Below are 26,456 nucleotides of genomic sequence, written 5' to 3' on the forward strand. Positions count from 1 at the left end.
CGGCTGGCTGCAGTGGCCGGACCGCGCCGGCGGCAGTGGCTTTGGCGGCGGAGGCGAGTTCGGCGGCGGCGGCTACGGCGGAGGCGAGTACGGCGGCGGCGGCTACGGCGGCGGTGACGGCGGCTACGGCGGGGGCGGCGGGCGGCGCAGGAGTGCTCTTCGCCGTGTCGCGTGTGTCCGCGACATGCCCACGGCGTGTCCGATAGGCTGGGAGGAGCCGCAGCCGCTCGCCATGCCCGCCGCGCCGGAGGCGTGCACGCTCGGCTCGCAGAGCTTCGGTGGGGGCAGCCAGCCTTCGGGCGCCGAGGCGCAGTACGAGCGCGGAGGCTACGAGTGGAGTGCCGATCTGCTGCGGACGCTGCAGGTGCCTTCCGAGCACGTAGCGTCGCCACACGTCGCCAGAATCTGCAAGAGTCCCGCGAGCCCCCAGCCACCACCACCACCACCACCACTACCATTTGGCGCGCGCTCTCTCGCCGCCTCTGCCGCCTCGCGTGTGCGCCAGCCCGCCCATCACCCACCCTCCTATCTTCGCCCCCTGGCAGCGTGTGTTTGGCTACTCGGAGTTCCGGTCTCCGCAGCGCGCCATCATCAACGCGACGATGTCGCAGACGGACGTCTTTGTCATCATGCCCACCGGAGGCGGCAAGAGCCTCTGCTACCAGCTTCCCGCGCTACTCGAGCGGGGCCTCACCGTCGTGGTGCGCCCGCCGAGACGCCCCGAGATTCCCCGAGATTCCCCAAGATTCCCCGAGATTCCCCAGGCCTCACCCGTGGTGTTGCCCGCTCCTCTTTCCCGCCGGCGAGCGAGGCCATGTCCACGACACGTCCCCGACGCGCCGGCAGGTGTGCCCGCTCATCTCGCTGATCGAGGACCAGGTCTTTGCGCTGCGGCAGTGGGACGTGTCCGCCTCCTTCCTCGCCACGTCGCAGGACGCGGACGAGGCGCGCGAGGTGATGCACCAGCTGCACCGCCCCGCGCTCGTCGCCCAGGAGAACGGGCTGCGCCTGCTCTACGTGACGCCGGAGCGCATCACCTCCTCGCCCTCCTTCACGAGCGCGCTGACCAAGCTGTACAACGCGGGCCAGCTGCGCCGCTTCGTGATCGACGAGGCGCACAAGTTAATTAATTCATTACGAGCTAATTAACTAATTACAAGTAGTTAATTAGCTCATCATGCTCGACGAGGCGCACTGCGTGAGCCAGTGGGGGCACGACTTCCGCAAGGACTACAAGGAGCTCTGCAAGCTGCGGCACAACTTCCCGCAGACGCCGATCATGGCCCTCACCGCCACCGCCACCAAGCAAGTCGCGGCGGACGTGCTCAACATCCTCGGCATCCGACAGACGGCGGCCTGCTTCAACACGTCCTTCAACCGGCACGTTTGCGCTGCGAGGCGCCGCACTCTCCAGGACACGTCCACGACGCGTCCGCCCCGCCTCCGCAGGCCCAACCTGCGGTACGAGGTGCTGCAGAAGAAGAAGAAGTGCGCCGAGGACCTCGCCAAGGTGATTGCGCAGAAGCACGCCAACCAGACCGGCATCGTCTACTGCTGCTCGCGCCGCGACTGCGAGACGCTCGCCGACGAGCTCTGCAAGGAGGGAGTGCAGGCGGGGCCGCCGCCCCCGCCCGCCCCCGCCCTCTCGCCACCGCCGCCCTTGCCGCCGCCGCCCTCTCGCCGCCCCCGTCCGGGCTGCCGCCGCTCTCGCCCTCACCGCCCCGACCTGGCCCCGCACACCAGCCGCACTTCACATGGCCGGTGGCGCGAGCAGGCGGGGTACTACCACGCCGACCTCGACCCGCTCGAGCGGCGCGCGACGCAGCAGCGCTGGATGAACGACGAGCTGCGCGTCATCTGCGCGACCGTTGCCTTTGGCATGGGGATCAACAAGGCGGACGTGCGGTTCGTCGTGCACCACTCGCTGCCAAAGTCGCTCGAGGGGTGCACGCGCGGGGGGGGGGGGGGGGGGGTCCCCCCCCCCCTTAAAAACCCCCCTTTACCCGGGGGGCTTTGAAAAAAGGACCTTCAGGAAAAGGGGCCCGCCCGCCGCGAAGGTTTCCTCTCCCACTGGTTTTTGTTCTACACCTACCGGGACAAGGCCCAAAACCATGCGATGATCTTTAAGGGCCCCCCCCCCCCCCCCCCCTTTCCCTGGACCAATGCCCTTGGCACCGCCTTTAACGCCACCGCCTTTACCGCCGCCTCTTTAGGGCCCCTTAGAGGGAAGGCAACGGCGAGACCAAGGGGCTGCAGGGGCAGCAACTGATGCAGGTCGGGACGTACCCCGAGGACGAGTTTGAGTGCCGGCGCGGGTCGATGCTTTCGTACTTTGGGGAGAAGAACTTTGACCGCTCGCAGGGCCGGGGCACGTGGGACAACTGTGCAAAGGAGCCCCTTTGGGGGCGGCGCGGCCAAGGGCTGCGTTTGAAGGCCGCCTTACCGCCCCCCCCCCCCCCCCCCCTCTGTCTGTGAGTAGGAGAGCCGGCGTGGCGGCAGCGTGGAGGAGCTCGACGTCACACCAGTGGCGCGCGCCGCGCTCGAGACGCTGCACAGCCTGCGCGCGCGGCTCACGCTCAACCAGCTGGTCGACACGCTCAAGGGCGCGCGCAACAAGCTGGTCACGCAGAAGGGGCTCGACCGGCTCGCCTCGCACGGCGAGATGCAGCCGAGATTAGCCGAGATGCGGGCCGAGATGAGGGCCGAGATGCGACCGAGGTGCGGCCGAGGTGCGGCCGAGGGACAGCCGAGGTCAAAGCCGAGGTCAAAGCCGAGATGTGGCCAAGTGCAGCCGATGTACAGCTCGACCAGCCGGCCTCGCGCCGCGACAAGGGGGAGGAGAGAGGGAGGGAGGAGAGAGGGAGGGCTGCCGAGGGCAGGACGCGTCCCGACGCGTGCGATGTGTCCCGCAGGCGCCGCCGCGAGCATGAAGAAAACCGACATCGACCGCACGCTGAAGCGGATGCTGCGGGGCCAGTTCCTGCGCGAGGAGTTCGAGGCGAGGGGCCGCCCCTCCCGCCCCACCACCACCACCACCTTCTCGTGCGTGCCTTGCCCCCATGCCGGCGTGTGGTGACGTTCCGCCTTGCCTCACCGCAGGTGATTGGCGACTGGGGCGGCGTGACGGCCTACCTGGCTCCAGGCCGCAACGCCGCCGCCCTCGCGTCGGGCCACGCCCAGGTCTCGATCCCGACGGCGGCGACGTCGAGGAAGTCGCTGGAGGTGACTGGCGGCGAGATGACAGGCCGAGGCGGAGGCGGCGGCGGAGGCGGAGGCGGAGGCGGAGGCGGAGGCGGAGGCGGCGGCGGCGGCGGCGGCGGCGGCGACATCGGTGCTTACGCGTACGACGGCGGCGGGCAGCCTGGCAAGGCGGAGGCGGAGCTGACGAAGAAGCTCATGGCGGTGCGCAGGGAGCTGCCTGGCGGCGACAAGAAGGTGAGCGCATGCTATCCCGAGAAGGGCGCGCGCGACATCGCCAAGAAGCTGCCCGCGAGCGAGCTGCAGCTGAGCCGGTGCGACGGGATTGGCGAGCAAAAGGCGAGGAAGTTCCACGCGACGATCCTCCCGCTGATCCGCGCCTTTTGCGAGGCGCACGACGAGATGAGGATCCGCTGGGCGGAGCGCGTCGAGCAGGCGCGCGTGGAGGACGCGGCCGCGGCCGCGCGCGCCGAGGCGGAGGCCAAGGCCAAGGCGGACGTGGCGGTTGCGGCCAAGGCGGCGGCGGTGGCGCGGAGAGCGGCCAGCGCGGCGGACGACCCCGACTTTGCGGAGCCCGCCGCGCCGCGCCGCTGCGGGGCCACCTCGGCCTACTTTGAGGGCGGGATGAGCACTCCTCTGGGCAAGCGGCCCCTCGACGCCTCCGCCAGCCGCTCGATGGCGAGCCGCGCCGCCGCCCGGCTCGGAGTCGAGAAGGCCTCCTTCCTGGACGACGAGCTCGACGACTCGGTGCTGGCCAACATCGACCTGCCGGACGCGTGGCCGCCGCCGCAGCCGCCTCCGGCGCAAGCGCAGCCTCCGCCGCAGCAGCACGCGCCACAGTGGCAGCCGCAGCAGCCGCAGCAGCTACCGCCGCAGCCGCCGCCGCCGTGGCAGCAGCCGCCGCCGCAGGCGCAGTGGCCGCAGCAGCAGCAGCAGCAGCAGCAGCAGCAGCAGCAGCAGCAGCAGCAGCAGCAGCAGCAGCAGCAGCAGCAGCAGCAGCAGCAGCAGCAGCAGCAGCAGCAGCAGCAGCAACAGTCACAGTGGCCGCAGCCACAGTGGCCGCAGTATCCCCCGCATCAGTCGCAGCAGCACCCGCAGCAGCGTCCACCACTGCCGTACCCGCCACCGCAGCAGCACACGCCGCATGCGCACCCCATGCCTCCCGCGTTGCAAGAGCCGCCACAGCGGCTGCCGCCGTCCCCGGCGTGGCGGCACGGCGCACCCCCGCACCCGCCGCCGGGGCACGCGCTCGCAGACGTGACGCAGTCCCAGCGAGCCCCGGAGGGGGGGCCGCGACGGCTGTCCCTCTCGACCAAGGGGCGCAAGGGCGGAGCCAGGTTTGGATGAGGTGCAATACTGTGATGATGAAGGTTCCCAGTACTCGGTGTACCGGTCCCACGGAGACGGACGTAGAACGTGGCACGTACTATGTCGTGTGTGATGTGAGTGTGGTGAAGGACACACGAAGAACAGAGAATTTGTCAGGTGAGTAAAAAAAGTGAGACCCAGACGGCGGGCTCGGGGGGGGGGGGTGGCATTGGCAAAACCAAAAAAGAAAAATTGGCGGTCTTGTGTGCAGTGGCCCACTAACGGCAAACCCGCACGAGAAACTAATTTTTCATAAAAAGCTGAGTGCTTCAGGCGAGGGATTTGGTTGGTGAGGGCGCGGGTGGGGCGCGTCCGAGGGCTCGCGGGCGAGGGCGAGGGCCGAGGGCGGTTTAGCGCACCAGCCGCGTAGGACGATGGCTCCCTCGACGACATCCCTTCATCGACGGACGCCTTCACCGCCGCCGGCCCTGGGCCATCCAGCGCAGCCTCCGACGTCCTGCACGTGATCGAGGTACAGAAACGGTGGCTGCCGCAGCTCACACCCTAATCTATCTGCCTTAGGCACGGAGCCAACGGAGCCATCGCGCATGCCCGCATCGCGAGCGGCTCCGAGGTCTCCCGCCGAGACCGGCTCGGCGCGGCGCGTGGCCGCACGCCGCCGTTGAAAAGGCGATAGGAGAGGGAGAGCGCCGGCCACATCGAGCGAGCACTGACGTGTAAGGTGTCTGCGCTGCTCCGGTGTGTGTGGGATTATGCCTCCCCCCATCTGTGCGGCGAGGTGTTTGCGGTGGGTGCGATGGCCGATCGTGCGCGATGGCCTACCATTGTGCGTGGTGTCGGTGTGTCGGTCGTCCGGAGCGTGTGGCGGCGCCGTTGCATGCAGCGACTCTGCTCACGTGCCACGACTGCTTTGACTGACTTATGAGTGCTGATGGATGATCTCCGACAACCCAAAACCAAAATGAAAATGCGGAGTGGCCCCACGATTCGGCCCCACTTTGGCGTGCAGATCCTGCGTCTCTCACTGCCCGCGAACAACAGAGGCGGGTCCGCCGCAGGTCCCCCACTAGTTGATGAGTACAGCACCAGCGACAACAAACCGCATTCCCCCCGGCCCCCCCCCACCCTCTCCCCGATCCCGAAACGGCGCAACGCACGCTTCGCGCGTGACACAACAATGTCGGCTCCGGGTGTCGCGCATGGACCTGCCGCGGCACCCGTCAGCACGTCCTCGGATGCCGCGGTCCGGAGCGCGTTTGCAAAGTTCGACAAAAACGGCTCCGGCGCCCTCGACGTCCGCGAGCTCCGCTCAGCGCTCGGCCAGCTCGGCCTCGAGGCAGGCCGCACGGAGGCGCAAGCAATCCTCTCCAAGTACGACGCCGACGGCGGTGGCTCGCTCGAGCTGTCCGAGTTTCAGGCGCTCGTGGTGGACCTGAGGCGCTTCCAAGAGAGCTCAAAGCCGCCCGCGCCCTCGCCACCGTCGCCATCCTCAGGCTCAAAGCCGCCCGCTCCCTCGCCCGCGGCCAAGGCCCCCTCGCCCGCGGCCAAGGCCCCGCGCCTCGAGGATGCGCTCAAGGCCGCCGACGTCATTGCCATCCGCAACCAGACCCGGGATGACGTCGACCGGCTCTTCAACTTTTACGCCAAGCTGCGGTGCGCGGCCGCCCCGCACCCCTCATTGCTACCGTTTCTTGGCGCCCTCACCACTGCCCTCACCGCCGCCCTTCTCAGCACTGCCGGCGCGGACGTGCGGTCACCCACACTCGAGCTCGACGAGATGAACCACATGCTCACCGACTTTGGCCTCCTCGCGCGCATCGCCGAGCCTCGAGCGGCCAAGCTGGGCCCGGCTCCGCCTCAGTCACCCATTAGCTACACGCGCGAAGCGGCGCGGTCTGCCTTTGCGCAGGCTGCGACGGGAAAACATACGTCGAATGCGAAGCGCGACGCGCTGGGGCGCAACGCCTTCTTCGAGTTCCTGCTCCGGCTCGTCCTCGGCAGCGACACGAACCCACCTTTCGCGGCCACGGATGGAGCGGGCAAGCGGCTCCACGCGCTCCTGCGCTGCTTCAAGGTTGGCGAGGGAGCACAGGCCATGCGCGCGTGCTTCACTGACTTGCGCGGCGCCGTGCCGCCCTCGCTCAAGAGCCAGAGCTCGGCCAACGCTGCGATCGCTGCCGACGTGGCGGGCTCGCCCGATGCACCGCGCTTCAAGCGGTACGGCTCTCAGGCCGACGCTGCCGCCACCCGGGTGCAAGCAACGTACAAGGGGTCGCTGGCGCGGCGCAAGACGGGCGAGCGCAGGCGGGAGCAGAGCGCTGCAAGCTCGACGAGCGACTCCCTCGTGACGGATCCCATCCGGAGGGCCTTTGAGGCCCTCGACCGAGACCACTCTGGCAGCCTCGACAGCCGTGAGCTGCGCTCTGCGCTTCGCAAACTTGGCCTCACCGAGGTGGACGCCGACGCGACCAAGGCAATCATGCGCAAGTACGACACCGACAAGGGCGGTAGGATCGAGCTCGTCGAGTTTGCGTCGCTCGTCCACGACATTCGCCGATTCCAGGATCCGGGGTACCAAGCGCCGCCGGTCGCGACCAAGCCGCCGCTTCCGCGTGCCGTGGGTGCCACCGCTGAGAAAGCATCGCCTCTCGGACCGGGGGTGAAGGAGCTGCTCTGCGAGAAGAGAATGCCGCTGGCACTTGTGCCAGGTCAGATATACTCCTTTTGCGTGGGTGCGCACGAGCACCTCGAGCTCCTCTCGGTCAAGAACACCGACGCGCAGCTGCTAGTCTCGGCACGCGATACCGCCGACCGCAGTCGCGTGAGTGGCGCGACCCTCTTTGACGGCGCCGTCTACTTTCACCAGCCGCGCGGCTCGGACGTCCGCGGTGGGACGGCTTGGTCAATGCCGGGGCCGTTCGTGTACGAGCTTCGCGCCACGCGAGGAAGCTCGGCCGACGGGGCGACAAAGACTGAGCCAGTTCATGTCCTGCTCCGCACCGTGTCGCTCTTTGCGGCATCAGAGGCTCTGCCTGTCGGCACCGACCATCCTCTCCTCCAGTCAGCCTCGCCGCACAAGCCCCCCTCCGTCTTCTCGCGCCAAGCCCTAGCGCAGAGTCCCTCACCCCCAGAGTCGCATGCGAGGCATGGATCGCCTGCGGCGGCTGGATTGACGGAGGGCGCCATTGTCGCCGCTTTCCGCGTGTTCGAGGCTGATAGCAGTGGCACGATTGTGACGGCCAACCTCCGCGCTGCACTGCTGCGAGCCGGAGTAGACGCGTCCAACGACCTCGCCTCCGAGATCTATGCTGACCTCAGCACCCGGGCGCAACAGGCGATTGACCTACCGGCCTTCCGGCGAATCGTCCGCGCCGTCCACGACCACTCTGCGGTTGGCTGCACAGCGGGGGGCACGGCTGCCACCGGGTCCACCAATGTGCTACATGTAGGAAGGGCGGCCCTCGCGAACAGCGAACACGCCGCTGGGCCACCAACCCCGTATGAGGCGTACATGGCGGCGGGCCTCGCCCGCCTGCAGAACGGCAGTGCATCGCCGGTATCGCCGTCGAAGCCCTCCACGCAGAGCTCAGCTTGCTCGAGGCTGGGTGGGCGGCAGGCGGTCAAGGGCAAGGGATCGGGTCGTGCAGGCTTACACGCAGACGCCTATCGAGCGGCGTATGCCTTGCCTGGGCGAGGGGGGAGGCCAGGAACCCCAAACAGCCTGTCGGCGTAACTCAGGGGTCGTGCGCAGACCGTGCTCCGAGGTCGCAAAGTATCATGTCGTGGGTAGGGATCCTCTCTCTAAGGGATCCCTATGGGCTCATGTGAGATGTGGGGTCAAAATGTGGCGAGCACGGAGTAGAGTGTCGGCGAGGCGCGCATCTCCATCTGCCATGTGCATGAAGTTCAAATATCAAATTGTGGAGGGGGGCACAGGGGGCTAGAGCTGCCTGTGCCTCGAAGCTGCCACAAACGTTAACTTTTTTACTTTTCGGGTATTATCCGCACTGGACGCTGGGGCAGACCGCTCTCCTCGGCCAAGAGTAATGCGCGAGATGAGCGCAAGATGTATGTACATGGTCGATCGATCCGTCACTCTTGAGGGTGCCCACCGCCGGCTTCCCTCCAATCGCACATCGTGGCGAGCACCAACGCCTCTTGGAGCACTTGTGAACTTACGGTCGCTTTCTTTGGGTGTTCGCATACAGATTTCGTAATTGTAAGACTTGCAATTCGCGTCGCCCGGGCGCCCACCGGAGAGTTGATAGGTGCTTGTCCCGACGGGACGCGACACCCCCTCGGGGAATGGGTGCGGCGCCGTGGCTCTGCCTCCTCTGCGTCGCGTCCGTCTCAATGACGCTGGGAAACAAGGCGTTGATGATGGGGCCGCTCGCGGCGAACAAGCATCTCGTGCTTGTCTTTCAGAATGCCATCTCTGTCACGGTACTCAACGGCGGAGCTCTGGCGGGTCTGATCTCGTTTGAGCGCGTCGATCGGCGGCAGCTGCTCTTTTATGTCTGGGACGCAGCGATGCTGGTTGTGCAGCTTTTCACCTCGTTCGTCGCGCTGCAGCACCTGCCGGTTGCGACGACGACGGTTGTCCGCGCCCTCGCCATCCCTCTCGTCGCCTGGAGCGAGCTTCTGGTGATGGGGACGCGGCTACCGGCCTCCAAGCAGGCGAGTGCTGCCGTGGTGATGGCAGGCGCCCTGCTCTACGCGCGCGAGGACCTGGTGGGCCAATCCTCCTCGCAGAGCGTCACGGGCGCACCACCTGCCCCCGGCGCGACCGCCGAGTAGATGCCGCGCCGCGACCGCTTCGCGCGCCCTGGCCGCAGGCTACCTCTTTGCCCTCTTCAACCTCCTCGCGTACACCTCCAACGCTCTCCTCGACCGCGTGATGATGTCATCGTCAAAGCAGTCGGCGGCCGGTATGGCCATGTACACCCAGGCGCTATCCATACCAATCTGCTTGATCGAGGGCGGCGCAGCCTCGGCCCTCGGCGCTGCAGCATGGCTCTCGCCACGCACGCGGCCACACAACATCTATAGGTGCACTCTTCCACAGCGTCTCCCCCTCCTCTGCTGCGGCGCCAGCTGAGTGCTCGGCCCAAGGGGCCCAAGACACGCGGCGGCAGCGCTTGAGCGGCCGGGCTGTAGGCGTTGTTCGGCGGGCTCGACGCCAGTCACGGCTGCGCGCTCCTCGTCACGGGCGTCGGCGCCGCGCTCCTCGGGAGTTGCTTTGCGATGTGCTACAAGAGGGCATCTGCCACCACCGTGACCATCGCGGGCAACGTCAACCGGGTTGTCTGCGCGCTCGCGGGCGGCGCCATTTTCCCCGGCAAGAGCCTGACGGTGGAGCAGGCGCTGGGCATGGCGGTGTGCCTCAGCGGTGCGACCTCGTACTCGCTGGTTGGCGCGCGTCAGCGCGACGGCGGCAGCGGCAGGGAGAAGCGAGCGAAGGGATCGTGAGAGGTGCCCCTGGGACCGCGCGACCGCGCGTTTTTCTGTTCTCGTTCTCGCGGTCTCGTGTTCAGCATCCATGGTGTGTGAGCTCTTGTGTACGTCCATATCAATATTACTTATCACGGACACGTGTGTGGCGAGGCTGTGCCGTCCCTCGTGTTAAACGGTTAGGACCACGACCGTCACGCTCACACACTGCGGGTCTGCCTACACCGTGCGCTGCCCTCTCGGAGTCGGACGCACCGAGAGTATCCGAGCCTGCACGAAGAGGTCACCCCGCGATGACCACCTCGACGTTCCTGCGCACGCGTGACGAGTCGTCCGCCTTCTCGACGAGGTCGACGCTGTCAAAAGCCCCGTACAGCGCGTCGGACGCGAGACCGTGCGTGATGACGACGGCGGTCTCGCACGGCACGCACCGCAACAGCTCCGCCATCGCCGCCTGCCCGCGGGCGTCCATGTGCTGCATCACCTCGTCAAAGACGAGGTAGCCGCACGACAGGCCGAGCCGCGCGCGCGCAAAGTCAGCGAAGGCGAGCGAGAGCGCAAAGGCGAGCCGGCGCCACTCGCCGCCTGAGAGCTGCGAGACGGAGCGCACGCGTTCGTCCCCGCCCGGCCGCACCAGCCGCACACTCTTCTGGATCGCGCCGCGCTTGGCGTCAAAGGCTAGCGCGAGCTGGAGGGTGCCCGCCGAGAGCAGTCCGGAGTAGCGCGCCGCTGAGAGCTGCAGCTGGTCTATCGCGAGCTCGTAGAGCAAGTTTTGCACGCCGCGCTTGCCAAAGTGCTCACCGAGCTCGCCCATCGTGCGCTGCGCGCGCTCCGCTCGCTTCCTCTCCGCCTCAAGCGCCGTGCGCCGCGCGCTCGCCTCGGTGCGCCGTGCATCCATGTCCGCCAGCAGCAGCGCGCTTGGGTTGGTCTCAGCGCGCAGCGACGCGACGGCCGCCAAAGCACGCGCCGCTCTCGCCTCCGCCTCCGCTGCCGCCTCCTTGGCAGCCGCCTCCACCCGCACCTCGCGCACGAGCGCCTTCTCGCGCAAGGACGCCCACCGGCCGACTTCGGACTGCAGCTCCGCCGCCCGGCCGTCGAGCGCGCGCAGCCGCTCCGCCTCCTCGGCTGCCGCCCTCCGCCGCTCCTCCTCCTGCACGCACGCCTCCGCCTCCGCCTCCGCCTGCGTGGCCCCCGCCGCCCGCCACGCCTGCTCCGCCCTCGCCGCCGCCGCCGCCGCCGCCGCCTCCTGCGACTCCAGAACCGCCCGCTCCGCCTCCCACGCCGCAACCTGCAGCCCGTCTCGCGCCTCCCTCGCGTCGCGCAAACGGCCCGTTGCCACGCGCAACGCCGCCTCGCTCGCCTCCGCCGCTGCCGCCAGCTCCGCCAGCCTCGCCCGAAAGTGCTCGATCGTCACCGATTGCCCACAACTCGCGCAGACACCGCCGGAGAGCGCGCCGTCGGCGCCAGCGCCATCCTCGATCAACGTCGCGGCCTCCCCGCCGCCCGCCGCCTCGCTGCTCGCGTGCGCACTCGCCGCCCCAACCGGCCGCCTGACTGGCACCTGCGCCCTCTGCTCCTCGATCCGTTGCCGGACTGCGAACGCCGCGCCCCTCAGCTCCGCCGCCTCGGCCTCGAGAGCCGCCAGCACCTCCGCACCACCCAACCGCTCCGCGCCACCGCCGCTGCCGCTGCGCGCAAGCGAGGCCGCGGTCTCGTCGAGCGCCGCACGGAGCGCCGCCCCGCCCTCGCTTCTCAGCCGCGCGCTGGCCGCCTCCCGCCTCGCGGCAGGCCACTGCCACCCGTCGGCCGCAACTCGATGCATCTGCAGCCGGCCGCCGGCCGCCGCGAGCCCCTCCCGCGCGCGCTCCGCGGCCGCCTTCGCCTCGAGCGTCGCCGCGGCGGCGGCGTGAGCTCCCTCGATTGCAGCACGGAGCCGCTCGGGCGCCGCGAGCGCGCCCGAAGTCATCTTGGCGCGGTGCGCATCCCGCGCCTCGACAGCCGCGTCGAGGGCCGCCCGCGCCCGCTCGAGTGCGCCGTTGCAATCCTGCAGGCTCGTCCCCCCCTCGCCGGCGGCCGCGACGGGCTTTGCGGCGGCGCGCTCCGCCTCCGCCGCCGCCGCCGCCGCGCTCGCCTCCACCTCTGCGGCAGAGACTCGCGCGGCCCGCGCGGCCTCCCACGCGGCCGACTCCGCGGCCGCCGCCTCGCGCGCCTGCGCAGCGCGGGCCGCGTGCGCCACGGCGGCGTCTAGCTCTCCCGCCGCCCGCGCCGCCGCCTCCCGCGCCTGCGCGGCGCGCGTGCGAGCGCCCTCCGCGGCCGCCTCCCAGAGGCCAAGCGGGAGCAGCGCCTGCAGCTCCGCCTTGAGGGCGGCGTCTGTCTTGTCGAGCAGGCCGCCGCCCATGTGCTGCCCGAAGAAGGCCACTGTGCCGACGTGCCGCGCGCGCAGGTGCTCCTCGACCTGCGCCTGCACCTGCGCCAAAGTGCCCTCATGCACCTGCGCGTGGGGTGGGCCTGTGAGCAGATGCCATGCACCCGCGGCGCCGTCCGCGACCAAGCAGGACGCCTGGCCACCGAGCACAAAGCGGAGAGAGTGCTCTCGCCTCCCCATCGTCCGCGTCACCTCAAACGGAACGGGCGCCGCACCGCCGCCCTCGCCGCCCTCGCCGCCCCCGCCTTCGCCGTCCCCACCTTGCAGCACGCCGCCGCTCACCTCGCCTCGCAAGCTCACCACCGCCCGCGACGCCCCCTCGCTAATCACACCCCTCGCCTCGACGGGCTTGCCGTTGGCGCGCGCGTCTGTGCTGCCCGTCAGCGCCCACAACGGCGCCATCGCCAGCGTGGTCTTGCCCGCGCCGTTGCTCGACCCTTGGCCCTCGCCGCCAGCATCACCCTCGGGGAGGGCCTCGCCGCTGGCCTCGCCGCCGCCGCCGCCTCCCGCCGCCGCGCAAGCGCCCTGGAGCAGCAGCAGGCCTCGCCCGCGCAAGTCGTACTCTGTCGGCCGGTCAAAGGAGCCAAACCCGTCCAGCGTCACGGCGTGCAGCCGCAGCTGCACCGGCGGCGGCAGCTGCAGCCTCGCGTTCGCCGCGCACGCGGAGAGCACCTCCTGCCCGGCGGCGACGAGTGGCTCGCTGAGCCCCCTCGCGGCGGCGTACCGCGCAAACAGCGCCTCGGGCTCGAGAATGTCCGCTGCCCCGGCAGCCGCCGCCGCCGCCCTCGCCGCCGCCGCCGCCGCCTCGCCCCCCTCGGCCGCCTCGGCCGCCTCGATCGAGACCGGACGGCGCAGCTCGACGGCGGCGCCGCGGCGCCGCTGCTGCGCCGCAAACTCGAGCAGCGGCTCGTCGATCTGGTCGGCCAGCAGCAGAGCGCGGTCACCAGACCGCAGGCTCGCGCCGAGGTCCGCGAGCTCCGACCTGCGGGACGTGTCGAGGACGTGTCGAGGATGCGACAGGGCGCGTGCCGGTGCACGTGTGTCGGCGGGCGCCGGGCTGAGCGCGGCGCCGGTCGTGGCGGTGCGAGCGGAGTGGATGTAAGAGAGGCGGAGGCATGGAAGCTGAGGCGAGCTGCCCAGAGGTGCGGGAAAGCAGAGAGGGGCGCATGTCGCGGGGGCGGTGTCGCTCCGACCTGCCCGGCTGCGAGAGCACGTGGTGCCTCCGGCCGATGCTGAGCGGCACCTCCTCCGCCACCCGCCACCCGCGTGCGCTGTCGACCACCAGCAGCGCCTTGCGCTGCCCCGCCTCGGACATCGACGTCTGGTACGGAGAGCCGACGTACCGGATAGCGCGGCCCTTGGCGGCTGGCTCGGGGACGGAGTGCGGGTTGTGGTAGTGGCCCGAAAAGACGCGCACCGGCGGCAGCGGGAAGGCGTCTGCGGTGAGGCCCTGGGTGGCCACGCGCCTATACGCCATTCGCGGCTCGTGAGCAGCGGGCGCCCGTCACCGCACGAAGCCGCCAGCGTCGCCGGGCGGCCGGTCGCTCATCTGCGCGCCGACAATGTCGGCGTGGCAAAAGACGGCGTCGAGGCCTTCGTGGCCGTCAGATGCGGCGTGCTCGCACGCGGCGCGCAGCTCCGCGGCGGTCGTGCCATACGGAGCCCACAACGACGAGCCGAGCCGCGTCACGCGGCTGAAGACGGTGACCGAGCGGGGCAGCGCGAGCTGGAGGGGGGTCAGTGCGTGAAGCAGCGGGTCAGAGTTGCCACGCATGGCCTGGTCGTGGTTTCCCGGGATCATGAGCATCGGCACGTCGTCGCCCCACGACGCGAGCTCCGAGAGCACCGTGTTTAGCTGCCGCGTCGACAGCACCCCACCCGTGTGCCAAAAATCGCCGAGGCAGGCGACGCCGGCGTTGCGGGCGCGCGCCTCGGCCGCCACGCGACGCAGAAGCTCGAGGCAGACCGGCAGCGTGTCCTGCCGCACATGCAGGTCCGAAAAGACGACCCACCTCTGCGGGAGCGCCGCGGCGACGTGCGTGGGCACCACGTCGTAGGACGGCCTCGGCTGCGAGTCGACGGCGAGTGAGGCGCGGGCGGAGGAGGAGCAGCGGTGCAGGTGGTGAGGAAGACGAGGCCGGATTGAGGTGGTGAGCACGTGAGATAGCATCATACACATGTGGTATATCAGCCGGTGAGCTTCCGCGCCAGTCCGCGCCCGTAACTGCGGGATGTGGCAACAAAGTTGGGACAACCAAGCATGTTAGAAGCCTGAGCGGGGCTAAGCACACACACGGGCAGACTGCGAGAGTATCAGCATGCCTGACTGTGATGGCCATGCTTGGCACACGACGCAACCCCCACTACCTCTAGACAGGCTTGTGAGAGTTTATAGAGCGCGATGGGGATGGAGGGTGGGAGAACCTCCGCGCCGCACTGGCGCCTGCGCGCCGGGCGGGGCGCGCGCCTGCGCCCCCGCCCTGACGCGGCCCCGCCGAAGAACGGCGAGAACAATGGACGGGGACGTCCAATATGCGGATTACCATTGGACCACCGCCGTAGTAAATCTGATTGCGATTGGACGCCCGTTGAGGATGAGGGAGATCACACTCCCTCGACTGATCTGAACTCTGCTTCCCCATTCCCACAGTCACCGGTGCTCAACACTTGGGTGTCAAGCTGCAGTAACTGCGGGATGTGGCAACAAAGTTGGGACAACCAAGCATGTTAGAAGCCTGAGCGGGGCTAAGCACACACACGGGCAGACTGCGAGAGTATCAGCATGCCTGACTGTGATGGCCATGCTTGGCACACGACGCAACCCCAAACTGCGGCTTGACACCCCAAGTGAAAGCGGCCGGACATAGGTGAACCCACCGAAGGCCGCAGGGCACAGCGCAGGGAAGCAGAAACTGTCGCATCCGCGACGGTCGTAGAGGGCATTGAGCACTGTGCCCATCCGGCCCCCAGAGGCACGTGCCGTATGTTGCTCACGGCATCTCCTCTCCGGTACAGCCAGCCTCCTAGCCCTTAATGCGAGGCGCAATGCAGCCAAGCACATCACAACTTGCTGTGCCATAGCTCCGTTGCTGGGTTCCTTTCGTAAGGGATTGACCAGCACCGTGTTCGCAAGTTACTTTCGTAGAGCTCGCTATGCACGGCCGGGGCACTGCGAGCTGTACCAACAAACGGCAGTCGCCAGCCAGACTGTCGCCAGAGAGAGCCGCACAGAGGCCGCGTTGGCCTTTGTGCGACCGGCAAAGGGCACCGACTGCGGGCCAAGAGGCACCGCCTCGGCCCCACGAAGGTCAGCCCAAGCTCAGAACCTCCGCGCCGCACTGGCGCCTGCGCGCCGGGCGGGGCGCGCGCCTGCGCCCCCGCCCTGACGCGGCCCCGCCGAAGAACGGCGAGAACAATGGACGGGGACGTCCAATATGCGGATTACCATTGGACCACCGCCGTAGTAAATCCGATTGCGATTGGACGCCCGTTGAGGATGAGGGAGATCACACTCCCTCGACTGATCTGAACTCTGCTTCCCCATTCCCACAGTCACCGGTGCTCAACACTTGGGTGTCAAGCTGCATTGTCGTGTGCTCTGACGCAGGCTTGTTTTTTAAAATCTTGTCTCCTGCCTTTTGTAGCCGTCCGAGCCAGTCCGCTGTGAGAGGGCTTGGTAAAATTCTTTTCTGCTATTGCAATACTCGAACTCGAGTCATGCAAACCGCGGGGGCGGCGTGAAGTGCTTGGCCCCACGCCTATGGCTATGCCTTGTTGGTTGGTTGTCTGGCGCGAAGAAATTTCTGTGCATTGACACCCATTTAACAACACGTTGCAGGCAAAATGGGGGGCCGCGATTTCGGCGTTAGTCGGAGAGGGATTTTCTCCTCTTACTTCTGGCAGCGTGGGCGCCGACCTGCATATTCCACGCTGGCCGCGCATCATGGTTCATGCTGCGCTTCGCGAGCAATCGCGTAACGGGAGTTGTGGCTTTTTGGACGGCTTTTTTGGATTCTCCCGCCCTCCTCCCCTCTTTTGGATTTTTTGTTTGGGATTTTAGGGATTTTGAGTGCAACCACAACAAAGTCAGTCGGCTAAATAAATCAGGCCTCGCTGGCAGATAGATAGCACTACCGTCAATCACGCCCTGCGTGGTGTATGTAGCTGGCTAGCTTGCCTTTCGATTCGTTCGTTCGATTCGATGTATTAGGCTAAGGGTGGTCCCTGTGCGCTGTACTTCTTTTCTGGGTCGTATTCACTGCAAATTCCTTAAGTAAGTGGTTGGTTGGTTGTCTGGCAGGGCCCTAGGGAACGTAGCATAGGCGGCCTCCAAGTTTTTCACGCGTCCCCTTCATTCGCCCCTTCACGCGCGTCCCCTCCCTGAAACCGTCCAACTTGGTGGGCCAGGAAGGTCCGGCTTCGGCGGGCGACTCCAGCTCGTCGCGGCCCATCGCGAGCCACATGCCGCGCGTCTGCGTCGACTGCGGCAAGAGCCTCGTGGCTGTCGGCACCGCCCGCGTTGGCGGGAAGCAATCGCATGGCGACTGGGCAACGCGGCGGCTTCATAAGCAGTGCCTCGCCGCTCGCAATCGCGCAGGCAAGGCGATGGAGGAGCCGGGGCCCTACGAGGAGGAGCACCGCGCCGCGGTCGACACTGGCGCGCCCGGCTCCTACTCGCAGCGCAAGCGAAGGCACGATGGCGCTCCATCGACGCCGCCGCGGAGAGCGGGGCCGTTTGGCATGCCGGCCAGCATCGGTCGTTCGGCTTCGGGTAGCCCGGCGACGGATGACGGCCGGCATGCCAAAGGGCCTCGGACGTACCTCGACGTGCCGTACACCGAGAAGGACGAGGCCAAGGCGCTCGGTGCGCGGTGGGACGCGATGAGGAAGAAGTGGTGGGTGTCGAACCACAGCTCGCTCGCCCCTTTTGAGCGGTGGATCGGCGCGGGCGAGGCGTGGGGTAGTAGCGCCTCCTCTGGCCCGGCTTGCGCAGCCTCGCTCAACCTCGCGGCGCGCCTGCGCAATGCGGCGCAGGAGGGAGACACGGCCGCCGCGTTCGAGTGCATTGCCGAGGCGAAAGACTGGGGGGGCGGCGGCACGCACCCGGCCATCAATGCGTGCGGCGCCGCGCGAGGTGGCACGCGGAACGCGACGCCGCTCCGCTTCGCGGCCTTCCACGGCTACCTCGACATCGTCCGCGCGCTCCTCGAGGCGGGCGCGATCGCGACGCTTCGCGAGGTCAACGCGAACGGCGAGGATTGCCACGACGAGAAGGACGCGCTGGAGCTCGCGCGGGTCGGCAACGCGCGAAAGGGCGCGAGAGGCGACCCCGCCTCCCGCTACGCCGTGGTCAGCGCGCTCGATGGCGCCAGCGCCAAGGAACGCTTCGAGCTCACCGGCGTGACCGACCCGGCCCGCCAACACCTCAACGGTCTTGAAGTGGACGTGCGCGGCGTCAATGAAGATAGTGGCAAGTGGGTGGTGCGCCCCAAAGGGAGTACAAACTTGTACTCCCTTTCCCAGGACAAGGTGCGGCGAAGGCCGGCGGCGGCAACGGGCGCGGCGGGGGCGGGTGCGAGGCGGCACGGAGAGGAGCAGGCCGCGGCGCAGCTCCCGGTCGGGGCCATGGGAGTGGTGCACGGCCTGTCGAGCGGGACCGCGTACAATGGCGCGGTGGTCACCATCGAGGCGCACGACCGCGACCGGAAGCGGTACACTGTGCGGTTCGTCGCGTCCGGCCGCGGGTTCGAGGAGGGCTCGCAGCTCACCTTGAAGGTGGCCAACGTGAAGCCGCTCTGACTTGGTGGGGAGGATTGTCTTAAAGCGTTAAAGGTATGTTAAGCATTGTGGTTGCTGTATAGCATAACGTGTAAGTCGTGGGCGCCCGTTTTCTTAGAGTGTGTGTGCCAGTCCGCGCCAGTCCGCGCCCTTGTCGTGCCAGTGTGCTGTGAGAGAGGCTTGTATCTTAAGAAAACTGAGTAGTTTTGCCAACGATCCGTCTCGGGAGGACGACCCCGGCTCTAGCCGCCGTGTCTAGCTCTCGCCGCGTGTCCGCCGAGCGCCGCATATATGCTGGTACTCTCCGGCTTCGCCGCCGTCGCCGCTGTCACGCCGCGCGTGGCCGTCTTTGGCGGCAGCGGGTTCATCGGCAGCCGCGTCTGCCAGACGCTGGTCGACGCCGGCTGCGACGTGGTCTCCCTCTCGCGGACGGGCGAGGCGCCTGCCTGGGCGAGCGAGGAGCGGTGGTGCGGCCGCGTGGAGTGGCGGCAGTCCGACCTGCTCAGCGATCGCCATCCGCCACTCGGGCACATCGACGGCGCGGTTTCGTGCGTCGGCAATATGCGACCGTCGCCTCGATGGGAGAGCGGCAGCTTCTTCGGGCTGCACTGGGACTATGAGGCGATGGTGCGTGAGAATGGGCTCGCCACGGACCGCAGCGCCGCCGCCGCCAGGCGCGCCGGCGCCTCCCGCTTCGTCTACCTCTCCGCGAGCTCGGCGCACCAGTTTGCCTAGGCGGCGCGCTGATGGGCTATGTGGACGGCAAGGAGGCGGGCGAGGAGGCGGTGAGGCAACGGTTTGGCGACGCCGCCGCCTGCGCCGTCGGCCCGTCGCTCGTTCTCGGCGGCGGCCGTTACGCCGGCCTGCAGCAGGCCTACCGCGCGCTGGTGGACGTGCCGCTGGTGCGCCCTCTTTGCGCCGCTCCCCCGCCGCTGCCGCGCTCTCCGCTGCCACACTCTCCCTCGGGGCGCTGAATTGCCTGCCACTCTCCGACACTTTCTTCGGGGCTGTCCAGTGTCCGCCACCCGCCTCTTGCCGTCCACGGCGCTCGCAACGCCGAAACACAGGTGCGCGCGCAGACGCGGCTCTTCAAGGCGCTCAAGAGCGGCGTCTCGACCGGCTGGGTGCCGCAGGACGCCGTCGGCGAGGTGGCGCTCACACCGCCAAGTGAGGTGGCCGCTATCGCACCACCAGGCCCGGCGCTGCGCCCGGCGCCAGTGGCACGCGTGCATGACACCACCCCACGGCGCGTCGCAGGTGGGCGAGGTTGCGCGGGCGGTCTGCGCCTGCCTGCTCGGCACCGTGGGCGAGGCGCGCTTCCCCTCGTTGGGGTTGTCGAGGGGTGTCGCTATGTCCGTGACGCGTGGGTACTAGTATGGAGCGTTTCTCAGGCGCGGCTCGCCGCCTTCCGCGAGGAGCAGCGGGCGGAGTACGAGACGCGCGGCACCCCGCCCGTCCGGCTGCAGCCCGCCGTTTGCAGACCACGTCGATGACACGTCCCGCCAATTCGCGCGCGCAGGCATCCTCGCCGACAAGGAGCGGGCCCGCGCGCTCGACTTTTGCTTTATCGACGGCAGCGACCAGATCCGGAGGGTGGCACGCGAGTGCGGCACGCCGTCGCTGCTGGCCGCCGCCGTCGCAGGGGGGGGACTTGCTGCGGCCGGCGGCGAGGTGGTGGCGGCGGAGGCTGAGGCGGAGGCGGAGGCGGAGGCGGAGGCGCGGTGGCAGAGGGTGCCCATTGACATGCGCCCGGTGGACTCGCCGACGTTGGAGAATGCGCCGCTAAGCGCCGCTCTCGCCGCCGAGCCGGCCCTGTGGCGCTCCTTTACCCCCGCCGAGCTGAGCGCCTTTGGCCTCGCCCCGCCCGAGGAGCTGGCCGGCCGCTACATCCGCGTGGGCGAGCCGGGCGCGCAGTTCTGGTACCACCCGTTCGATGTCGAGGCGGCGCAGTCGCCCTCGGCGCACGGCGCGCCAAATGAGGGCGCTCTCTACGGCTTCCGTCCCCTTCTCTACCCGTGGCCGCCCGCCGCCCTTCTGTTTGGCTCGTTTGCGGCCGCGATCCTTTCATCAGCTAACATAGCATGAGCGTTGTCTCGAGCCGCGGGGAGCCGACGGTTTGAGGCCGACACACCCGTCTGCGGTCTGCCGCGCTCTGGTACAGTTGTCAGAGTTGGCTGAGCATGGCATATAAAGCCGTATGTACACGCTGTGTCACAAAGATTTCGTCCGCGCGGGTGGCAGCCTAGTCCCTAGAGCCGCGACTAGCGCGCACGTGCCGACCGCGACGCCGACGTTCCTCAGCGCCCCGTTCGCGCGGTCGAGCATTCAAGACCGCGGAGACGCCCACAAGGATTTCCCACGATGCACCGAATGCTCAATGGTGCGGCACGACGGTCAAGGACAAGGTGTGGCACGAAGAACGCTGACGGTGACGCTAGAATTGGATCGTAGACCGCGTGAATGGGGCCAAACAAGTGGCGTGCCAATCCACGCACCACGGTGCACTGGACTGGTTGGGTAGTAGTCTAAGTTCTGACGCCTCGACGCCTAGCGCGTAGCGGGTCTAAGTGTGCACGTGCACGCTGGGGTGCTTGCGCGGTCTAAGATCAGCGGGAGCCGCTTACATCGGCTAAGTCGGCCGTGGACGGCCTGGGGCCAAGAGGCTCCCACCGTGATCCGTGATCGATACAGTACGGCGCTCCGCCCAAATTTTCTTCGCCTGCGGCGGGCGCCTACTAAAATCCGGATCGATCCTCCTCATGCCTCAGCAATCGCCGCTCGGCATCCTCCCCTTCCGATTCTCGTTGCTGCTTCTTGAGCGCAATCTCTAGCCAAACATTTCTCACAAACAGCCTCAAGCTCAAACAAACGCATGTCAGAGAATCCTGTGTATGCTTGTCCTCTTTGAACGATCCGCGCGTGAAGGTAGGAAGCATAGGACCTTGTTGGCAGCAGCCAGCTTGTTGCGCTGCTTCGTTGCGATGAGCTGATTGGGATCACAGAAGTGCATATCCATGCCAAAGCACCGCCACGATCTTGAAGCAGAACACATCGCAACCGCATCGTCCGCACTGCCATCAGCATGCCGCGCCCGCCGCTTCGCCGCAGCCACCTTACGGCACGCATAGCATCCACGGACGGGCTACAAAAACTCCGCTCGCCGAGTTTTGCATTCGCGCGCGAGGGGCAGCCGTTCCCACGTCCCACGACAATCCCACGACGATCATGTGAAAGAAGAACAGCGATCGCCACCTCGCTGGCCTCTCCGCAAGGCCCCCCGACCGCGTCGAACTCATCGGCGCGGGCTCTCACGGCTACGGGACCGGCCCCAGCTTCGGCTGAGGGCTGACAAGGAAAGAAAAATCTCTCTCTCTGACAAGCTGCCGAGCCCAAATCACTGTGAGAGTCGTGATTTCTTGTTGGTTTTCTAAAATCATGTGCCTCGGCATGGTGCGACGCAACACATGGAGTGCCCTTTTCCTCCTTGAAAGGGAAGAGGGAATAAACGTCATTTTCTCCTAAGGGAAGAGGTGTATTTATTTTTGCTTGGGCGGACAGCATGATGAAATTCTGGAAAAACCTGACCGGCCCCTGCCCTGCCCCTACCTACCTACCTACCTACCCTACCCTATTTATGGGGAAACTAAAAAGAAATCACGTGGGCGTGAAGGTGGGGTACTATACCAACTAAAGTGATGGCTGGTGGTACTCTCCTGCAACCACAGTCCTTCCTGTGGCATGGCAGGCCACTCTCAAGGCCATACAAGCATCAGATCACCCACTTGGGGAGGGTTGACATCGTGATTTCGCCGGAAAATTTCTTTTTTTGAAACCGGCGTGAAGAGAGGAAAACCCCGACGGGAGGGCCCAGACCTACCCTACCTACCCCGTCATGCTGTCCGCCCAAGCAAAAATAAAATACACCTGAGGGAAGAGCAAAAAACTGAAAAAGACGTGACTGAAGTGGGATTCGAACCCACGCCCCTTTCGAGACTACGACCTGAACGTAGCGCCTTGGACCGCTCGGCCATCCAGTCAGTTTGCTGTGAAATCGAGCGAGATCGGGCGACTCATATACCGTGAAGAAAAAAGTTATTTTTTTCTTATGTGTTGGAGGAGATGGGGTGTATGAGTGTGTGATGGGGGTGAGAGGGGATGGGGTGGTGATGGTAAGAGGGAAAATGAGAATTTTTTTCAATTTGTAAATAAAATTTCCCTTTCTTAAATGGGAGATGGTTTGAATGGGAGGAGATGGGTTGTTTTGTGTGTGATGGGTTTGCGAGGGGATGGGGTGGTGATGGTAAGAGGGGAAATGGGAGGATGATATGGAATATAATGGAGGGGAAGATGGGGATGGTGATGGAGTGGTGTGTGGAGAGGGGAATGGGATAGTGCTGTCGGGTATTTTTTTAAAGAGAAAGTAAACAACAATAGATGGTGGGAAGCGAAATGCAAATGGGCAGAGAGAGAGAGAGAGAGAGTTTTGTTGAATGGGCAACAATTGATGGGGGCGGACTTCACCCGTCACTGCCAACTGTGAGGCGCCCAAAAAGAAATCATCTGGTCCCGCGGCGCAGCACACGACCTTCACATGTCCGCCAGCACCTTCTCGAACTGGGCGAATCTGGTCGATGCTTGCCAGGACTACGCTCAAAGGTCGGGCTGGCGCTTCAACCGCGTAGAGTTCATGCGGCTCGATGGGCCGCAGCCCAACGCGGCGCTGCACGAGGCGCGGCTGCGTGCGATGCCGGCCGTGCTCGAGTACGGGCAGCGGCTGCAGTCGGCGGCGGAGGTTGGCTCGTCAGAGTCGGAGCTGCTGCAAGAGTTCCTCTGCTGCCAGAAGCTGGTCTCCTCCGAGGCTGTCCTCAACGCCATCATCTCCATCTGCAAGGCGCTCGAGCTGCCCGGCTTCGACGGCAAGGCGACGGCCGGCCGCGGCAGCGGCAGCGGTTTCGACGTTGCGTACCACGACATGACGGCACCTCTCGAGGTGATCGCGCGCCGCCTCCGCAATCACCTCGCCATGATCGACGCCAACGAGGAGGCGCGCGAGCGGCGCAACGCGCGCGTGCTGCAGGCGTCGTTCATCACCGAGTTTGGGCTCGAGCACGGGCTGCCGGAGGTGCGCGACCCGACGGCGGAGGCGATGCTCTCGGACTTTCTGCTCCGCGTGACCGAGTGGGGCCGCCGCGACAGGGCCTCAGCCGAGCGCGTCAAGTCGCTCAACCTCGAGGGGCAGGTCCCGCCCGGCCGCGCCCACGCCGCCACCCGCGCCGCGCTCTCGAGGTGGGTGGAGCAGAACCAGCGCGAGGTGCTGATTGGCGGGGCGGTCGCCGTCGCCAGCCTCGCCGTCGGCGCCGCCCTCTTTGCAGGGCTGGCCAAGGGACGGCGCTGAGATGGGGAGAGGGGAGGGAGCGGATACACGTCAGTACGGCTCTCTACGGCGCTCTCTACGGCGGGAGCCGCTGACCGCGAGCACGAGCACTTGGAGCACTTGGAGGAGTGTAGTGTGCGATCAGATCAATAATTCGGCCATGGGTTCACCCGGCGCGGCGGCGGCGCGGCTCCAACCTCCAAGCTCCAAGCACGCCCCCCCGCCCCGCCAGCCGCCTCCCCTCATAAAGAGCGGCGTCGTGTTACAAGTGAATAGTGATCAAGTGTCGTGGGTGTAATATAGTGTGGGCCGACTACACGGTGAGCCATACGGACCTTGCACAAAACCTTTCCTTCTAAGCAGGGCTACACAATGACCCTATAGTGTGGGGGTGTTCCTGTGGCGAGTTGTGATGAGTTTGAGTAGAACGATTAGAACTAGCCAATACTTTTTTCGGCCCCGGGAGGGCGGGGGCGCGGGTAGAGGTAGGGCTGGCCTGGGGCTGGCGAGGTACTCCCACGCCTCTCGGGGTTTTTGTCTGGCCGAGTCAACCCGAGATGCTGGGGCGAGCCTCGGCGAGACTGCGTCAGCTGTTCCCACAGCAGGCTGGAAGTACCTCGCCAGCCCGCCGAGAGGACCGACGAGGTCCCACGAGAGCGCTTCGCCTGCGGCGCGCCTGCCCGGCCATGGACCAGGCTTCACCGCCGCTTGCTGACGGCTGATCGCATCGCCTACTGCATCGCGAATGGCCAGTGCCGCGACCACTTGGACCTTGCACTGCCTGCCTGCTGACCCGGTGCAAAGAATCTGCGTCTCAGCTCTTCGGCGCATTGATTGTGCATGATTGCTCAAGTGGCTCGAATTGGCAATCCACCGCAATGCGAACATGGATGGAGAGCATATGCAACACGGACGCAGGCTTGCCGTTGGCGACGTCGGTTATCAGAGGGGTCACATAGTGACGCGCTCGATGGGATGCTGCATTGACGCAGACAGCAAAAGCATCGCAGCGGAGACCTTCTCAGGAGTGGCGGCTCGCACCATGCGGCAGTGCGGACACCAGGTGCGCGAATTTAAGAGCCATTTTCGATTACGTGGTTTTGGCACTGTCTACCCGGCCCCCCTCTCGCTCTCGTAGCCGCAGCCGTAGCCGCAGCCCCAACTCTTGCCGCTCTTCCGTGTCGGGTTGTGACGAGGGGTGAGGGGACACGGATTGAAGATCCCTCACACCAAGATCGTGCAGGGCGGGGACACATGTCCCTAAATCCCATCTCGTCTCAGAGTTTGACCGTTTTATTTATTGACCCGCCCCGACGCCCGAGCACACCCGGGGCCGTGTGTCCACCTATCTCGACGGTGTGCAAAGAGCGCCGATACACCCGTCGGGCCTGTCATGAATGCTGATATGTGAAAACCGCCGAAAATCGCGACGCTACAAGTGAGAGAGAGAGACGTACGTCGTACAAGTGAGAGAGAGAGACAAGTGAAAGGCCGTCCCGCGAAGCTTCAGCGCCGCTGAGAAGCTGGTGGCAGCCACTCACGCAGTCCGCCGGCCTTCCTTCGCGGCCTACCGGCACCAACTTGATTCCCGGATCGGCGTCGTCTCATGGCCGGGTCGCGGGACGGGGAGGGAGGGGGGTCGATCCGTAAATCCGTAAATCCGTAAATTTGTAACCAAAAGCCACCAGGGAGTCCCCCACCGCACCCAGCTACCAGGCAGGCAGAGACTCAGCGCTCGCGACATGCTGAGAAGCCGGGGGCTGGCCTCTCCAATGCTCGCGCAGCGCTGTCTGCACGCGCAGCGCCCTCCGGGGTCCGGGCGGCCCACACGGTGGGAGGGTCGACGACCGTACGACTGTAACGCTACGTATATCTCTTAACAATCACTTGTTCGCGCTTGCGCTGCGCCTCTGCGAGTGCGTCTATCAACCCCTCACGCGTGCGCATAATCCCCTCCATCTTGTCATACAGCCTTGACCTCTCTGCCTCTGCGGCATCAGCGCGCCTCGCCTCTGCCTCCATCGAAATCTGCAGCGCGTCGAGCTGCTCGCGCAGCTCGGCCTGCATCTTGGCCCGCATCTCGCCGATACGCCACTCACACTCAGCTCGAGCTGCATGATTTGCCTGGTCGGCCATCCGCTCAGCCGCTTTGATGTCGCGTTTAGCAGCCTGCTGCGCTGTCCTCAGGTTGTCGCAGTCGGAGCGCCTCAGCTCTTGTGCCGCAGCAAGCTCATCCTGCGCCGACGCGAGCACCCTCTTCACAGCGCTCACCGAGCGCTGCTCAGAAGCGAGCTCCTTGGTCTGTGACCGCAACTTCTCTTCCAACTCCTGCCGGAGCAGCACCTCAGCACTCGCACTACTCGCGGCTGCATGGATGTCCGAGCCCTTTAGCGTGGTGTGCGCGTCTGTGCTGACGAGAGTGCGGGAGATGCTGCCCTCGTGCTGAACAGAGATTGCGCCAGCAGTAGCAGTGCTGCTTCGGCACACAACAACATTGCTCGTGGCCGAGCTGGCATAAACCGCCGCACCAGCCTCTGCGGCTGCAGCGGTGCTTCGGATCGCGTCGAGCACCGCGCCTGTATCGTGCATGAGCACAGCCTCGAACATACTGAGGTTGGCTATTCCGAGTTCGTTGAGCAGGCGCTCCAGCACAATGCTGAGCTGCGTCGGTGCCATTTGTCGACGTGTCCAAGGGAACGGCCGTCGCCGAAAGTCCTTCCGAAAAGTACGTCTAACGCCTCCTGCTAGCTGGGGCACGCTCCCATGCGGCTGGGGGCCGCTCTCCAGCTCGATTAGGGCGCTTTTCGCGCGATTTTACGGAATTACGGATTGGAGGGGGGTGGCGGCACATAGGGGGAGGGGGAGACGCCGATCCGGGAATCAAGTTGGTGCCGGCTATGT

At 66.5% G+C, this 26,456-nt stretch overlaps 8 protein-coding genes across 8 annotated transcripts; 6 read left to right on the forward strand and 2 right to left on the reverse strand.

Annotated features, from left to right (window-relative positions):
* Positions 1-524: 524 nt before the first annotated feature.
* On the forward strand, positions 525-2,017 carry EMIHUDRAFT_70855 (hypothetical protein; the record flags this gene model as incomplete). Its single annotated transcript, XM_005788675.1, has 5 exons — positions 525-701; positions 847-1,101; positions 1,172-1,368; positions 1,450-1,606; positions 1,772-2,017. Coding segments are annotated over 5 exons (1,032 nt in total), but the record flags the coding sequence as incomplete, so codon positions are not given.
* A 3,687-nt stretch (positions 2,018-5,704) lies between these two features.
* On the forward strand, positions 5,705-7,069 carry EMIHUDRAFT_70822 (hypothetical protein; the record flags this gene model as incomplete). The annotated part of the gene is made up of 2 exons (XM_005788676.1): positions 5,705-5,953; positions 6,842-7,069. Coding segments are annotated over 2 exons (477 nt in total), but the record flags the coding sequence as incomplete, so codon positions are not given.
* A 1,763-nt stretch (positions 7,070-8,832) lies between these two features.
* EMIHUDRAFT_226633 (hypothetical protein) lies at positions 8,833-9,996 on the forward strand (the record flags this gene model as incomplete). Its single annotated transcript, XM_005788677.1, has 3 exons — positions 8,833-9,208; positions 9,363-9,576; positions 9,711-9,996. The coding sequence occupies 3 exons, from the start codon at positions 8,833-8,835 to the stop codon at positions 9,994-9,996; spliced, it is 876 nt and encodes a 291-aa protein (XP_005788734.1).
* Positions 9,997-10,261: 265 nt separating this feature from the next.
* Positions 10,262-14,576, reverse strand: EMIHUDRAFT_110346 (hypothetical protein; the record flags this gene model as incomplete). The annotated part of the gene is made up of 3 exons (XM_005788678.1): positions 10,262-13,385; positions 13,597-13,869; positions 13,912-14,576. The coding sequence occupies 3 exons, from the start codon at positions 14,574-14,576 to the stop codon at positions 10,262-10,264; spliced, it is 4,062 nt and encodes a 1,353-aa protein (XP_005788735.1).
* Positions 14,577-16,864: 2,288 nt separating this feature from the next.
* EMIHUDRAFT_226636 (hypothetical protein) lies at positions 16,865-18,202 on the forward strand (the record flags this gene model as incomplete). Its single annotated transcript, XM_005788679.1, has 3 exons — positions 16,865-17,537; positions 17,727-17,848; positions 17,927-18,202. 3 exons carry the CDS (start codon positions 16,865-16,867, stop codon positions 18,200-18,202), a joined length of 1,071 nt encoding a protein of 356 aa, XP_005788736.1.
* Positions 18,203-18,472: 270 nt separating this feature from the next.
* Positions 18,473-20,266, forward strand: EMIHUDRAFT_110348 (hypothetical protein; the record flags this gene model as incomplete). Its single annotated transcript, XM_005788680.1, has 5 exons — positions 18,473-18,808; positions 18,856-19,083; positions 19,249-19,329; positions 19,439-19,523; positions 19,701-20,266. The coding sequence occupies 5 exons, from the start codon at positions 18,473-18,475 to the stop codon at positions 20,264-20,266; spliced, it is 1,296 nt and encodes a 431-aa protein (XP_005788737.1).
* Positions 20,267-22,772: 2,506 nt separating this feature from the next.
* EMIHUDRAFT_110349 (hypothetical protein) lies at positions 22,773-23,576 on the forward strand (the record flags this gene model as incomplete). Its single annotated transcript, XM_005788681.1, has 1 exon — positions 22,773-23,576. The coding sequence occupies one exon, from the start codon at positions 22,773-22,775 to the stop codon at positions 23,574-23,576; it is 804 nt and encodes a 267-aa protein (XP_005788738.1).
* Positions 23,577-25,418: 1,842 nt separating this feature from the next.
* Positions 25,419-26,231, reverse strand: EMIHUDRAFT_226640 (hypothetical protein; the record flags this gene model as incomplete). The annotated part of the gene is made up of 1 exon (XM_005788682.1): positions 25,419-26,231. One exon carries the CDS (start codon positions 26,229-26,231, stop codon positions 25,419-25,421), a length of 813 nt encoding a protein of 270 aa, XP_005788739.1.
* Between the last annotated feature and the right edge of the window lie 225 nt (positions 26,232-26,456).

The sequence above is a fragment of the Emiliania huxleyi genome (genome assembly GCF_000372725.1).
Source record: "Emiliania huxleyi CCMP1516 chromosome Unknown EMIHUscaffold_133, whole genome shotgun sequence".
Lineage (NCBI taxonomy): Eukaryota > Haptophyta > Isochrysidales > Noelaerhabdaceae > Emiliania > Emiliania huxleyi.